The 16,737-nt window shown below is 39.9% G+C and overlaps 1 protein-coding gene across 14 annotated transcripts in view; it reads left to right on the forward strand.

Moving 5' to 3' along the window:
• The window catches only part of tns1b (tensin 1b), a 198,023-nt gene that overhangs the window by 13,624 nt on the left and 167,662 nt on the right, over positions 1–16,737 (forward strand). Inside the window, exon 1 of one of the 14 annotated variants that reach the window (XM_087829963.1) lies at positions 9,856–10,052. The exons of 12 other annotated variants lie outside the window; for them this stretch is intronic. In XM_087829963.1, coding sequence (XP_087686089.1) covers positions 10,038–10,052 — 15 coding nt within the window. In that variant the 5' untranslated portion in view covers positions 9,856–10,037. Of the gene's footprint in view, positions 1–9,855; positions 10,053–15,441; positions 16,441–16,737 lie in introns of those variants that run through there. One more of the 14 variants, XM_087829968.1, reaches the window with a different exon arrangement.

Below are 16,737 nucleotides of genomic sequence, written 5' to 3' on the forward strand. Positions count from 1 at the left end.
TTACATCACGATAGTCACAGGAGTTCTCAGAACATAATCTGCTGCTTGTTTGCCTCCTGCGTGCCTATCTGCCTTGGCAGCTTCGTGGCATGACTCTGAAAATAGCCTGAATACCTCCACCTTATTGTGTTGTAGTGTTAGGTCTGTGTATCAACTCTGACTGGAGGCTAATATTACTCTGGGTATGCAAGTAATATCGTACTTGTTGACATGGGATAATGAGAATGACTCACAGTTACATAAGAACAGAGTTGTACTAATCTTATACTCGCACTATACTGCCCTGAACTGTTATTCTGCCATTAAATGTGCTTTATTTTGACTGATGTATGTCTGCAGTTGCAGTTGTACCATAAATGATAATTAATTGTTGCAGCAACGTGACATTGCATCACATTTTTTGGGTTAAAAAGACAAACTTTCTGCACGCCGTCTTTCAGGGAAATCTTGGCCTCCTCTTTTCTCAGATAACAATAATGAATTTAACAGTCTAATGTTAGATAAAGTGCCTTTAAATGGTTTTAGATGAAGCCGAACAAGTTGCCTTAATGGCTGCATTATCAGCGAGCAGCTCCCTCCACCGCGACACTGTTACTTATCGCCTCACTGCATAGCATTCCTCTCTCTGCACTTTCACTTTTGTGGCACATTCCTGAGATCCCTTTTGTGCTATTGTCTTATATTACTGCTAAGCTCCACCGTAGCCAAGCCTTTAACACATGTGCATTCTTAAATTTAGACTCTGGGATTAGCTCTCAGCATGTCAGGGTCTTTTATGGAGTAAAGAGGTGAGCTGCCAAAACTGAGGCCCAGGGCACGCAGTCACACCTTAGAAAAAGAAAAGAAAGGACAGTTGAAAATTTCTAAATCTGGTAATTGTGTTTAATTCTTAAAGGCAGTTTCCTGTGACACATGCTTAAACTTTCTACTATTCATTCATCCATGAAATAATACAACAGAGTGCAATAAGTCAAGATCAGGCATTTCAGAGAAAGCCTACATTAGTTGATGGTTCACATGATGTCTTCCTCTGCAAGCTGCTTTGGAACCCAAACTCCCCTTTTTTTAATGCTGTTTCTGAACACAGACTGTCTATAAAGCCTGGAGATAACTTACAGGTTTGAAACCTGCATTCTTTCTACAAAACAAACACAAAAATGCAAACTTGATGTTCAGCTTGTAAATTATAGTCCCCAGTAAAAGCAAGCATATTTTTTATCCACCTCTCGTTTGTCATGTGTGGTTTTAAAACATCAAGGTGGCCAAACGGTCCAAGCTTCACAGTAGGACTTAATCAGTGTTTGATGTCTCAAAGGCTGTGTCCAACATTTATACACATTCATTGCTTCACTGTAGAGTCTGTTGTCACTGAATCCTGCTCTGTTCAGTGAGACTGTTTGAGACGCACAACAGAGCCATACCACTAAAATCAAACCATCAAGTATTGGAAATTGAGTACTAATCATTGAGGTGATGTGCCGGCGTTACTGCTCCATCACAGCAAAGACGTCTGGGTTTGAGGGTTTGAATCTGATCATCAGCTGAAGCCTTTGTGTGTAGTTTGCATGCTCTCCTCGGGTACTCTGGTGTTCTTCCACAGTCCATGGTCGTGCATGTTTGGTTAACTGGTGATTTTAAATGAGATGTAGGTGTAAATATGAGCGTGTGTTGTAATCTGTGGCAGCGACCTGTCAATCACAGGGAGAGACCCCGCCTCTCTCCATATGAAAGCTGGGATAGGCTCCAGAAAACAGATGGATGATCCTGACTGAAGTCAGTAGTTCCTTTGACAAGAAGTGAAATTTCTGCAGAAACAGAGATGCCATTTTTATTTCTTAACTGTGAATTTTAATTTTTGGAAAAGCAGGTTCTAGCAGGTTTTTTTTTTTAAAGTAGATTTTCTAGCTTATTAAATCACTGTTGCATGCCAGGCTAAATTAACATGAAAATGTACGTTCTGTGAGTTATAAAGAAACATTTTTGGCTATTCCTGCCTCCCAGGAGTGATGAAATTAATGTGAAGATGGATAACAAGAGTGACCCGAGGGCTGTGAGCCTAAATCTCAACAGTCCCTGGTGTTGTTTGGCTGAATTCACAATGTGTTTGACCTGAACAGATCTGGATAAAGAAACTCCCGACAGCAGCAGCATGCTCTGCCAGTTAATGAGCAGCCTGAAAAGCAGAACAGGCCTTTCTTCCTGAACTTCCCTGTTGACTCTTTGAATAAATGCGTTTCTTTTGATACAAAATGACTTTTCTGTGCAGTGGGGAAACTTTTGGGCTCTTTATATCCATTTGAGTGAGAGCCAGTGTTATTTGCTGTCTGATGCACATCTAACTGAAATGCCACCGTAGATCACTCTGCAGAATTCAAGTCCATTCATGCCTGCGAGTCTGCATAAATCAAACACATAGAGATGGCAGAAACCTGTTTGCGCTACATTATCTTAGACACTGGCCAAACATTTGGACTTCCACAGCCCTTTTATCTGCCAGAGGAAACCATGTGACGCTGTTTGCTTGGCATCTGGGTGGGACACCACGACACTTTATCCGCAGTTGAAGTGAAAGAAGAAAGGATGAACGCATTCCTTCTTTCAGACAGCGCCTGGTAGTCAAAACAACAGCAGAGTGATGCATTTTATCTGAAGATTTTCAGACCCTTCAAAGTGGAGCTCAGGTCTCGTCGATGTGGGTTTAATGATGCTGTGCTTTTTAACCAGCAGATGGGGACATTACCATTGACTGTTTTTGTACCTTAAACTGAGAATTACTCACTCAAATTACTCGTAATTACACAAAAATGCCCATAGCTTCAAATTGAGGAATAATTACCATAAATTAAAGTGTTACTTAAGGTGTGTTGATTGTATTTTATTTATTTTTTTGGCACTCAATTTATGACATTCCTCTATGTCTATTAACCTAAAAACAAGGCTAATTTATGTGGCTGTGGTTTAGTCAGATTTGATTTATTTTATGTTGCTAAATGTTGATTGATGCGCAGGAACATGTGACGACAGTTAGGCTAAGCGAGCCCCACCCACTGTAAACCAGTGAGAGGAGCAGAGACAAAAATGTCCTGACTTTGGCAGAAAATAGTTTGTTCATGCAGGAATGCATTTCTAAAGCCAGCACGCTGATTGAGGAAAAAAAATTTCAGGAGCTTAAATTACCTTTTTTTTTTTTTTTTTTTTCTTTCCAAGCAAAGGGAGTGAGTCTGATAGTGCTGACGATGCATTTGCTTTGTGACTGTGACAAATGTGTCATGTAGCTCTTAAAAATAAGAATTATCAAGTTATAAAATGAAGTAAATGAGACCCCCCCCCCCTCCTTTCCTTCGGAAGAATTAAATGATTCCAGTATAAACACAGTTAAAAGCTCCCGTGCCGGGTTGATGGCTATGCTACGTCCCATCGCTCTCCTGCAAAGGTCTGTTTCTGAGAAGTTAATTCAATTAAAGCAGACAAAAAGACCACTGGCACCAATAAAGTTTGGGTGAAATGTGAAGCCATGCGATGGACACACACACAGTCTTGTGGCCAGTCAAGCGTGATTTACATTTGCATAATGCCTGGCTGCTGGGCAGGCTCGCCATCGCCATGGGTTACAGTGGGTGCTGCGAAGAAATGCAGCTCCATGTTCAGAGGGTGTATCACATCTAAGGCTGACAGGCAGGGTGTCCTTGCCACAACCACCACACACAGACAAATACACATAAACTTTCTTTTACTTCTATAAGGTCTGCTGGTAATCTTAGCCGCATTTTTATACAGTGCAGTAACTGAAATCTATTTTTCAGTGTCACCAGCGTATAAATCTTAAGGCTAAAGGGTGGAGGCTGCAAACACTCTTGCATTTATGACTTTCTGGAAGTGTGACAGCACGTGCAAGGGAAACAAATGGCATCAATGAAAATAAGATCTGAATTTAAACTGGAACTCTAAGGAATAATATGTTGTTATTATAGAGTCATTTCTTTATAGATGGAGTATAAAATTGCAGTGTGTAAAATTTCACCGCTAGCTGTCAGCTGTAGTCAACAGTTCTGCTTTCTTAAGTCCCCAGTTTACCTGCTGCGTTTGGTGTCTTCACGTACCTGGTAACATCTTTGACATCCACTTCTGTGAAGGCAGAGGTAGTTGCTGTAGTATTACTGTGACCACTTGACCTCTCACTAGGGAAAAGTGTGTAATCCATGACTGGCTGGTGAATGGATGTTGGCTGTCGGTAGGAGAAATTGGTTGCATACAGGTGTATATCGTGCTGCATTGAGAACGTCTATGTGAATGCTTTCCTTGCTAGAAGGTTGTTGTGATTATCAACCTCCGAAGATGTCAGGTTCTCTGCAATCGCTTGCAAGCTGCTCTCGCGGCGTAATTAAAGCTGTGAAACGCAAACACAAAACAAAGTTGCCCATTTTGAAATGTTTTGGTAGAAATGGTAAGACAGAGCTTTTACTTTGAAGCTGAACGTTATCTGTTTTTGGTTGGTGCTGCACTTTCTCCAGATTCCCCACAGCTCGAAGTATAAGTGGTGAGTGTTTGCAGAAAACGCACCATCTTTCATGCCCTTTATGTTGAACTATGGCAGCCTAATAGCAATTAAAGCAATTACAAAAAGGTTTTTAGTTCAGCACCCTCTTTGACAGATTTCCTCCAGCAACAACTAGCCAACCAGTCGGGGAATACACATTGTCCCCTAGTGACTGGTGGTTACTGTGTTCTGTTTAACACACTTTTAGTTTTGATTGTGTAGAATAATTTAAGCACTCACAGTGAACGTTAACATCTTATTGGTTGAAAATGGTGAAAAATGCCGAAACAGAAACTTTACAAAGGTTTGGAATTTGACCCAAAAGTTGCAGGTTGGTGCCTGGTGTCATTCTTTTTTTGTTTTGTTTTATCATCTTCATATTTTGTTGTTCTGCGGTCATATTTGGCCGTGAAATAGAGCACAGTAATAGAAATGGTCTTCTAGTGTTTATTTGAAGCAGCATTGCTATGTTTACAGTCTGAGCCTCTAACCATGTGGCTTCCTAACATTTGCATAGAGAGAAACATGTTCATGATTTCCGCCACTAAGTCAGAAACTTCTGTCTTTCCTTAAACAATTCCTCCATTTGGTGACTGTGGAGAAAAGAGGCCAGCAGGGGGCAGTCAGTGTTGTATTTTGTTATCTATATTAAAGCAAGAGCTGGCTTTTATGTGGGGTTCGTGTGGTTTAATCAGACATGACAAATGTGAGGTCATGCAACATGCACGTCCAATTTAAAGCCAGGCCTTCTGCCTTATCCGCAGCACACATGGCAGGGAGGACTACAAACATTTCAGACACTCCTCTTGGCAGCAGCATTCACCACACAGGCCTCACTCATGGCTTAGCATTTTCAGGGACAATAACAGCCGGCCAGAAAAGTAACCCCCCTGCGTCACAAACCAAGCCCACAACACAGGCTTTGATCCAGCGGTGGGGGGGTTTAGAAAGGCTTTAGGAAGAATGAATCCTATATGGTTTAAGCTCAGAGCTTCACTGTGTTTACAACACAGACAGGATCCCTCCATCTACTACAACATGCACAGACAGAAACACATTCTCATGCTTTAAGCTGTCAGTCTTTGTGTTTATAGTTGTTTACTGCCGCTACACTGTTATGAAAATTGTGTTTAAGCTAGATGTGTGGGTGTATAGATGTGGGAAGTTGATGGTCTACGAAAACAAAGTGGAGCTTTGTTTTTTCTTTCAATACCATCACAAAAACGGACTTTGAGACTTTTTCGGAAATGTTTTTCAAACACATTCATTTTTACTTTGTTCTGTTTATAGGAAAAATCTTTTGAATGTGAAGGATGGACCATGAAATCACTCACTGGTTTTTGTTTGGAGGAGGGGGTGAAGTGTAATGATTATAAATGAATGCTAGCCTATTGGTTATCAAGCATGCGTAGTTCCTCAAACTATATGGATGCAAGGCCAAGCCCAGCCTAGCCAGCTTAATTTATAAAACACTTCAAACCCAGCAACCACTGACCAAAGTGCTGAAAGCAATCCACACAAACAGTCAAGAAATCCAGCTCAGTGTCTTGAATCAGTGGTGGTGACACCTGTCAGTCATACTGGCCATGCCTTTAACTCTGCTAACTCTGGTCTTCAGATGGATGAGTTAACAAGTACATAAATATATATATAAAATACAATCACTCACTGGTCAGTTTTTTGAAGGGGGAAACCAGAAGACAGTATAATAATGGACGTAGCTTCTGGGTTGAAAAAAATAAACCCAATGCCAAAGTTCCTAAAAAGTTATGTTCTATCTGAAGGCCACCAGATGGCGATAGCTGTGTTTTGGGGGGGAAGCTTTCTGGCCTTGTAGAAGTCTGTGGGAAAACTGCTTTCTGACCTGACCTCTGTAAACACTCTCCTGCTGATTTCATGGGCTCAGTCACTTAGTTTGGTTCATGTTGAATTTAAATTAAAAAAAAAGTTTTAAAGAGGAGGACAATTGTTGTCAATCCCAAGTCTTTTGAGCATGCGATTTAACAGACCAACCCTTCCTCGGTAAGAAGAACACCTCGTTAGCTTTTTTGCAACCAAGGTGGTGGAAACATTCTTGTTGAGGCTTAAGAATTGGATCTCAGAAATCAGTGGGCGACATCACCAGAGCTGGATCCATCCTTTATAGCAATGGTGTCCAAACCCAGGGCTCGAGGGCCGGTGTCCTGCAGGTCCTTCTTCTTCTTTCATGTTTAACGGCAGCTTGCATCCAAAGACGTTTTCTTCTTACTTCACTTCCGATTCCTCAGATCCTCTGGATTAAACCAGTATTCCTCAAAAAACGAAAAACCACCCCTTTCCCATCACAATGACTTAACTGATTAACCACTTTTCCAAAGGTCAGTTCCATTTCACCACTCAGTTCAACCCTCATCACCCACCTGTGACTGGCATACTTCCTACAATTAAGAAGCACGTGTTCAACCGTCTCCATAGCATTACACCAATCACACAAGCCAGTCGGATGTTTCCCCATCCTAAAAAGAGTACCATTTAGAAAGCAATGACCTGTTCGTATACTTACAATAACCTCTTCCTTTCTATTTGATCCACTACTCTTTTTAACTTCTATCGTGTTTTGTACACTATATAAATGTCTTCCTTTTGTTTCATTATCCCACGCCATTTGCCAGAGGTTCTTACTTTCTGTCCAAACTATACTTTTCCCTTCAGTTTTCGACAATGGTATCTGTACATCTATATCTACTTTTTTAACAGCTGCTTTAGCCAACCTGTCTGCCCTTTCATTACCCACAATACCGACATGAGCCGGAGTCCACATTATTACTATATGTTTATTTTGTTCAGACAATCTATGATGAGCAAGAAGACCGTCATGCAAAATTTGCTGACGGGTACTTGTGTTTTAGATGTGTCTTTGATCCATCACAGCTGATTCAAATGGCTAAATTACCTCCTCAACATGTCTTGAAGTTCTCCAGAGGCCTAGGAATGAACTAATCATTTGATTCAGGTGTGTTGACCCAGGGCGATACCTAAAACCTGCAGGACTCTGGCACTTAAGGCCTGGAGTTGACCAAGCCTGCTTTATAGTGTCTAGTGCAGAAACTACCCTTGACTTTTTGTACCAGGGTGAAAACATGATTTCTTTTATGCTATAAAGTATTTTAACAATAAGGTCTATGGGAATCTAATCAATTCACTTGTCAAGTGGCCATTAGATTAACTCCTGTTGTTCAACCCTTTATGTTCCCACTTCCAAAACCATTAAAAGCAATTAAAACATTGTTAAGTACCTTCCACTAAGTGTAGAAGGAATTTGCAGCAGACCCAGCAAGTTTTTTTTCTTTTTTGCTGTCTACATCTTCAATGAATGAATCTGGCATCCTTTTTTTTCTGGGTCCCCCAGCAAAGTTAATTTCCCTTTCTTCTTCAAAAGCTTGTAAAAGTCATGTGGAGAAGAGAAAAGCAAACTGGAGGGAGATGTTAATGTTCCATGCCACTCAGGCTGCTCACAGTCTGCATGCTCTGCTTCCTAAGAGTCCCCTCCTAACTCACGGACAAGTGGCAATGAATCTGTCAGACCTGAGGTGGTTTCCATTAAGGGTCTGTTTAAAAAAACAAAAGAGAAGGCTGTTTAGTTTGGAGTTAGTTCTTTAAGAAAAGACTGTCGCAAAGGGCCGACCTCTTCACCTCGGCCAGCACATTAGTGCTTTAATTTATCTGTTTAGAAGAGTTTCCTACCTCCTGTAACACGAAAAAAAGGAAAAAAGGCAGCATAATGTTATAGACAGTACCCACAGAGAATTGCACTTCTCAGCTTTGCACTTTCCTCTGTTAGCCCTTTTTAAAAATTCTTATATTCATCAAACTTGCCAGATTCACAAAAATCTCTCCGTCTATAAGAAGAAGGAGATCTCAAAAAGATTTAGCCCCACAGAGCTCACCTCTGATTTTAAGCCCATTAAATCTAAATAAGAACTGTGTTCTCCAAACTCTGTTAGATGGCGGAGCAATGCTTAGGCCTGTTATCGCTCCTTCTCTGTGGATTTTGCATGTTCTCAGAGAAAAGCATGTTAGGTTAATTGTTGATGTGTTTTAGAATTTGTGTGAAGGGGTGAAGCTGGCTTTTAGTTAAAAGCAAGAGTGCCGGACTTTGCACCAAAGTATCAAACAGTAGGAGAGCTGTTTCAAAGGTAAATGTATCACCGACGTCTTGAATGAGATTTTCTGTTTAGTGAAGTTTATTGTTGTCTTAAATTTTCTGACCAACACGTTTTAAGCTTCATATAAAGTGCCTTAAATCTTCAGACTTTCTAATGCCAGCAGTGGGTGACACCTCTGGTTGAAAAATGAAGCCTGTTTGAATTTAAGTCGTGATTTATGGTCTTAGTAGTTTAGTATACTGGTTTGAAGTCTCAGTAGAATGTTGTTAAAATCAAAAACATGCCGTAAATTTGGATTCTTTGAATGGGAGTATTACTGTTGAAGGTAATGCAATTAACTTTTTGTTTGTCATCCAATGCTTAAGTGCCTTGAACCTGCATGTTTTTTCTAATGGCCAACAGGGGACAACTGTTGGCTGCAAAAGAAGTCTGAACTGTATGAAAATATATGAGAAAATGACCCCACTGCTTTCTTAATTAATGAATTCAGTAATAGTTTTCCTGATTTGCTGATCTCTGATTTCAAGTTTTAGTTGCTATAGCTTGATGTTAATTTTGTAATTTATGGTCCCATTTTGAGTAAAATACAAGATAACTTCATGGTATACAGTAAGACTCAGAAACATTGCGGTTTATGTCTCCACTGTAGAACCATACAGGGTCCTTGGTTTCTCACCTTCTTGTGATGGTGACAAAAATGCTCATCTTTATAGTCAGTGAGGTCATAGTGACTACATCTTTGACATACAGGTTTTTGTAGGTTTGTAATGTAGAGATTGTTTGCTAGCTTGTTAAAGTTAGTAGTTAGTTATACTTTCTGCCCCCCCCCCTCCAAAAAAAAATAATAATAATGATGAGTCCTAAGTAACAAATCAGAAATTGAACTTTTTATATGATTTTTAAGCTTTTTTTTCTGAAGTAAAATTTTTAGTTTTTATAATTTGCTGGATTTGAAACGTGGTAGCATCTGTCAAAGTTCTAGATTCTAACAGATTATTAGAGAGCAACTCTGGCTGTTTTTATCTTAACCTCTGACCTTGGCAAAATTACAAGAAACGCAAAAAAAAAAAAAAATATCAGAACAAACAATAGCTCCTGGTATTCTCACTTTCCATATTATGATCTCTTGACACTGGCTTTCCACGGTGCGTGTTTCCTCTCCCTGCACTAACAATACAGCTCAGGAAGTATGTCAGGATAAGGGCCAGACTGTCAGGCTCTTTTTTTGGTATGTGCATCCAACTTTGTGGGGGACTAACAGAGCGTGTTAATCCCAGAAAAGCTAGCTCGGTGTTCAATAAGCTACGGATCTGTTAAAGGGAATTACTGCCCAGGTGTCTTCAAAGTGAACTGCGATGTCCCTCTGGCTGGTAAGTGCTGTTGCAACATGTCACTTTAAACTGTGGGTGATCAGGGTGTTGCTCCTGGTGTTGAGGTCAGCCCTAGCATGCACAGCACCAAAGCTGTTGGCTTTTTCTGCTATTTTTTTCAGGTTACTGTTTCAACCACTTTCCAATGTTCCAAACTCTGATTGTTGCGACATTTTTTGGCCTCTTTGATTTCTGTTGTCAGTTTTCCCCTTTGTGTAAGTGAGCTAACAAAAAAACATTTTCATATGTGGTATAGTTAAGTTAAGTTTGTAAACATTTTTATTGAGTGAAAAAGTAGGAGGATTCATGCTGATCCAAAATGTCCATGCAGGACTTTAAAACTGAAAGGTTTAATCATTATCCTGCTTTCGGCTGGAGTCGTGGCTTTTGTTTCTCATGGAATGTTAGAGGTTGTAAAATTGTTGGTGGCCAACGTCCTTCTTTCCACTTGTAAAGCAGATAACTGTAAAAAGTTCAGTTTAGTCTGATTTGCTGTCAAGGTTAATTACATACAGCTGATTTCTGTGCTGCAGATGATGTCATTTTTACAGCAGAAAGTGACTGCTAGTGTTGTTTCAGCTGCTCTTCCTATTGTTTTATGCACTGCTTTCTGCTTTAGAAATAAAAAGAGACAGACAAGACACTGTTTGACTGTCACAGCGCTTATATTGTTTCCATTTGTCTCAGGCTCAGTATTGCTTGGACTTGTAAGAGGTGAAAAGTGTTGTATTTGAAATGAGCTTTGTTTGAAACATGGTTCGGCTGTGTTAAAATATATAAAGGTCACTCGAAAATACCTCAATATTAAAATGCAAGAAGTAATAGACAAGGATCCAAGTATATTTGTGTTAAAATTATGAGTTACATTGGACGGCGGACAACCTGGACTCGCATCGCTAATCTTTTGAACGTGAAATAACTTGAAAAAAAAAAGAGAGTCTATATTTAGAAGTTGGAGAGGTTTGAGCTGTAGTAATTCGTGTTACTGATCATGCTAGAGGCCAAAGTTTGAAGCCAAAGATTTTTACACATCATTTTAAAATATATTATTAGAAATATTATTACTGGTTTGGCATTAAAATTACTGGGTTAGGTTTGGAAAAAGATCATGGATTGATTACAAACACAAGGTTTGCCACGCTTTTTAAAGCTTTTCTTTGTTGGTTGCCATGGTGAAGTCTCCCTGCTTTCACTATAGAAATATGTCCCTGTGACTCAAAATTCCTTGTGAAATACATTACTTCCACATTCGTGTTTACCGACCGGAAAATGTGATCATTTCTGCCGATGAACATAAAAAGTAGATACATTTTTCTGTTTCACGTTTAGTTGTGAGACTGGGCTGCAGTTGAAAGGTGGTTTCTGCCCTTTTGATTTGTGTCCACTTAAAAAAAAGTCGACATCGTTATGAAGTACTTTGTTCCTGTACTTTAACCTGATAAAATGTTTTTTATGACAAACACTTTGCCTTGTGCCGTCTGTCTGTTTTTTGACCTCGCTCAGAGACGGTCTGTGCTTCGTCCATTTGTTTCGTTCTGTCCTCTGATGTGGAGGTGTCCGCAGAGGTAATTACTTTATGGCTTCACAGACCGTAATAACTTTCACACTAAGGACTGTTTTACATAGGGCTGTGAAGTGGACTAACATCTGTCGTGAACTGGTCATCAGAGTTCTTTAAATGACCATCGGTTAATCCATAATGGCTAAATGTAAATCCTAAAATAAAGCATATGTAGTCAGGGTTATGTATACTTAGAAGTACCTACAGTTTCAAAGTGAGGTATGACAGAGCTGTCTCTAAAAATGGATGTTCACCGCTTTCATCACCTTGGCCCACAGCTTGTCCATTTCAGCCTCGTCTGGGCTTTTATGAGACAGCTGATGATTGGTCAGTGGCAGACTGATAGTTCCTCCAAAGTTGAAGTGGTGACTTTGTGTACTTTATGTGTGGTGGCTGCTCGTGTAGATGATAAGTAAAGGTTAAATATCTCACCCTTTCCTTTTTGGAATTCGTAATTTACTCCCCTACAAAGGATTGAAGTTGCTAGAGAGTCCTTCCTGTACACTTATGATTTATTAGCTTCATAGCTGCCGTATGCATCTAAAATAATGTAGGAAAAATGGGATGAATTCCGATGAATTTCATTGTAAACCCTAAACCTACCAGTAAATTTGGACCTCTGTAAACCAAATTCCTTAAAAACAACCAAAAACAACCCATAACTGACATTTTGTTCCCAAACAAATTACCTTTAAAGTGTTATGGAATAAAATATTCCATAAAACAATACAATTTTTCCAAATTTCACCTCGTACACAGATTCAGATTTGTAGTATCAGTTGCCTGCAGGTAAAAACTAAAATCTTTCTTCCACCTAAAGAAGCTTTGGGTTAGCAGCTGGGATTATAGCTTTTCTTAAACCAGCATCTTTCATGTGCTTTCCATTCTGTCACCAATCCACACATGAATTTTCCATGATTGCTAATTTGCCAAAACTGCTCCCATCTGCCGACTTAAGATAGAGGAGTGTTTCTGTGCTATGTCAAAAGATGAAATGAGCTTAGCTTTCACTTAATTCCCACATGGCTTTCTGCCATGTGCTTAAAGCCGCCAAGCTCTCAATCCCAAAAACGCCCTAGATCAATAATGGGAGGGGCAGGAGGTAATTGCAGCATCAATCACAACCACTTTGTTGGGGGCAGAAATATGAAGTGGAATATTTAAACAAATGGGTCTCCAGTGCAAATGGTATTATTGGCTATTAGTTAACTTCATTGTAGATTTGTTCTGCCTTCTAGTGATGCAGTGATTGCTAATCCTGGGCGTATTTACAGGAATAACGGTCTCTTACTGCAGTCATGTGCATGGGTATAACCAGCAAGGCCTTCATGATTTAGTGAAGGCTTGGGCACAGACTGGCACTCACTACTGACAGCTGAAATGTATGTAAAATATTGAATAAAGATGAAAGAGTCTGCAGTGCAGCGCAGCGTCTGCACTTAATAAGTCTCATGAGAAAGCTGCGACTAACTGGCGATGCCTATTGAATATAAAACGCTACATTTTCAATGTTGAGTTCATATGCTAGACGTTATTTTGTTGCCCCGCAGCATTGTTAGATGTGATGTTCTGGGAAAATGGGATGACGTAATTCCTGAGTGGTGGAAAAAAGTATAACCCAGATGGCATTAAAGCAGTTTTCCTTTATCAGTGCTTTTAGAAATCCACTGCATTTTACTGATACACAATATCAAATTAAAGTGACAAATGGATGCCACCAGCTGTGAGTAAAACATCCCAGTGAACCCTCCCACATTAAGACCATGACCGGCCACTTCCCCTCTTATTCTCCCAGAAACAATGACCCTTCACTCCCTCACCTCTTGTCTGGTTTCCTAGAATGGACAACAGAGCTGACGTTGCCAGATTGAGACGTGAAACCAGCCCATTGTTTGTCCCGCAGAGAGGCAGGAAGTGTGCATAGTGTTGTCCCTGCGCCTTCTCTGGAACTTCTCTCCCTTTGCCAGTATTGTGTAAGCTTAAAGCTCTTGATAGGTTGGTGTAATGGTGAGACCTTTCCTTCACTTGAGAACTTAAAGTCGCTTCACTCTCAAAGTGTCTGCAAGAATAACATATCTGCTAAATGCTCTGGAAACTGTGCAGTATTGCTCTTATTGGAAACCCCTGGTTATATTCTTTTTCTTTGATACATAAATGGTCCCTTTTGTGTTTCAGTAACTGAAATGTTAAAATTTGTATATATCTGCAAGTGTCTCCAGAACAAGCACACTGCTTGTGCAGCAAAGTAAACTAGAATCTTATTTGTGCTTTGTTTGCATTTTTATTTATATGCTTAGAATTTGTATTCTCTCTTCTACACCCTGAGTCTTAGGCTGCATAAACATGAATGTAATTGCTCGTCACACGTCATATCACCATTTTTGCAGTGAGCTCTTGTAGTTTCCCCAGGCAGTTTTGTTTTCTCTATAATACACAAAGCATTTGTCCATATATCAGGACATTTATGTTTAAAATGAATGCTTGTCAGAAATGCTTGAGGAAGTAAGCTAAATGTGTCCAAGTTGCTTTTAGCTATGGGAAGTTGGGAAAGTGGAGATGGATGAGTAAACTAGGGAAACAAATCATTAAATTTGATCTCCTGGAGCATGAAATCCTGAAAGTTTTAACTCTCGAGGTGTTGAAATTTTTTGCAGGGAGTTGTAGGGTTATATCAATCAAACCCTTAAACTCTTAATCTGTTAAAAAAAATTTAAATGGGGGGAAAAGGTAGCTAACTTGCTAATGGATAGCTGAGCTAGGATACTTATCACATAAGTCTTCAAGGGTCCGTGTGAGTCTGAGTGACATACATTTCATCATTAGGTGATGAATTTGAGGGTCCATGCGGATGTCCACACACCTGCTGCTCCTGCTAAGAACTTGCTTTAGACCAACAATGCATTCACCCCAGGCAATAGACTTTAAGCCAACTTAAATGGAGTGCATCTGGAACACCTACTGGGCCATCGGGTCAGCAGCAAAGTACAATCAAGGCTTGAACTGATTAGTTAGACTTGGTTAGGTTGGTATTGAACAGTTTCTTTTTTTCAGCAGGTTTGATGGAAATCATTAATGTGGGTAAGTTAAATAATTACCTGCTATCAAACTGATAAGAGTCCACCTTAATTATTATGCTTTACCTGAATACATCTGATAGCTTAACAACAACATTAACTGGTAATTTGCTAAATATTTGCCATGTTTCACTCTCGTTTTTTGCATTCATTTATATACATGTAAAGTTATCTTGATACAATGCGAAATTATTTTGATTGTAAGAAGTGACTCTTAATTTGTACATGTACAAATGTTTGTTGCTTCCTGGGGTTTTTCATTCTAGTGTGTAAAGTTTGCTATTGTGTAAGTGTATTTTTAGGATAAACTCCTTGAATACATACAGTCTCATTTACTTAGGGTTATTTTTTGTTAACAATTGGGATTTATGGACTAAAGTCATACCAGATGGGCACACCAGATATCAAAGTGTAACCATCTTCACATTTTCCAACATCTTTTTGACATTTAAAAACAAATCTGTGGCAGGCTATGGCTGATTGTAAGAAACCACAGAGCGGGAACAAAAAGCTAAGAATATACCCAAATTGGACTTAACGGCCTATCTTATGGCCTTTTCACCAAAGAGTCACAGTCTTTCTTTTCTGATTTCTCTGAGGGGAAGCAATGAAAGTGAGCTGCTGTTGGGAGGTTTTCCAAATAAAGAGCCAACTATTCCATTTTCTTAATTCTTTAAATGGTAAATTGTCTCATGATCAGTGATTAAATTGGGTGAAATTGCAAATTTAATGCAGAGAATTTGGATAATCACAAGCCTCCTTTTGTAATTGCACACACTTTCTTGCTCTTCCTCAAATGTAAAGCAAGTTAGGAGCTGTTGATTTCAATTGCCTTCCTCTTTATCCAATAAGGAAAGCTAGGCACCCAACTAATCACTGAAGATGCAAACGGGTTCAGAGGCTCCATGCACCATTTATGATTGGTCAGAATCTGCCAGTCTTCATTAAAACCCCCCCGGAAAGCTCCAAATGCACCAGCATCCTCCACTGAGTCCAAATACTGCATTCATTTTATTCTTTTTAGGTTCTTTCACTGCAAACCTCAAACAAGAAGCGCTTGAATTATCAGCTGGAGCATACCAGCTTTGTACTATACATCATTATTTAAACTGCGATGACGGACTGCTTGTCCACTCAACACATTTCTGATTTATTTTTCTTTCTTTCTTCAAGCCATCCCCCCACTGTTCTACATTAAATTTAAGACCCCCCCTCCCTTTTCCATCACTATAAGTGCCTCATTCTTAACCAGACGGCTCTGCCTGACCCATCCCACCACCGCCCACTTCTGAGTTCCCCTCTCCTAATCTTTTTCCTCCTCATGCTTTGAATGGCAGATCCTGCAGCATCCACAGAAAGATGGAGGGATGCTGTAGGGATGCTAGACAAGAGAGCGAAGAAGGCATTTACGAGTAAAGTGCACTTTATGGGAATCTCCAGTTTTTTTTAAACACTTGGAAAAGGTACCTTTTCTTGGATTGGATGAAAAGCCATTCTGGGATTCTCTCCAGGACACACTGCTAGAGTCTTTGCACCTCTGGACACGGCTCTTGAAGGGCAGGCTAGAGAGGGAGGGGAGACAAAGCAAGGAGATACAGGATACGGTAGAGGACGCGAGGAGGTTTTTGTTTTTTTGTTTTTCCACGAGAGAATGGGCGGACTAGGCTGGTGTCTCGCCACCGTCTTCAGTTGGGCGAAATTTTTCTTCTATTGCATCTTTCCTTTCTGGAAGCCAGGGAAAAGCAAAAACAAGGTACAGCTGGTATTTTAGATGTATTTACCTTCAATAAAATATAATTTTGATGTCTTATTTTGTTAATTTAAGAGGCAGGAACCTTTATATTGAAGTTGACCTTTTTTTGGTGTCTCTAGCTGCTGCCTATAGCTCAGTGCTGAGGTGGGCTGGGTTAAGACCATACTTTAGCGGTGTACCGGTGACCAAGTCTGTCAGTTTGGTTCAAAATGAAATGTCTATCTGCTGAAATTCAACTCATGGTTTCAAGAAAGTGCAGGTTAATGATGCTGGTGCCCCTCTTGAATTTCCTCTTGC

Source organism: Neolamprologus brichardi, chromosome 16, assembly GCF_056152115.1.
Source record: "Neolamprologus brichardi isolate AB-2024 chromosome 16, ASM5615211v1, whole genome shotgun sequence".
NCBI lineage: Eukaryota > Metazoa > Chordata > Actinopteri > Cichliformes > Cichlidae > Neolamprologus > Neolamprologus brichardi.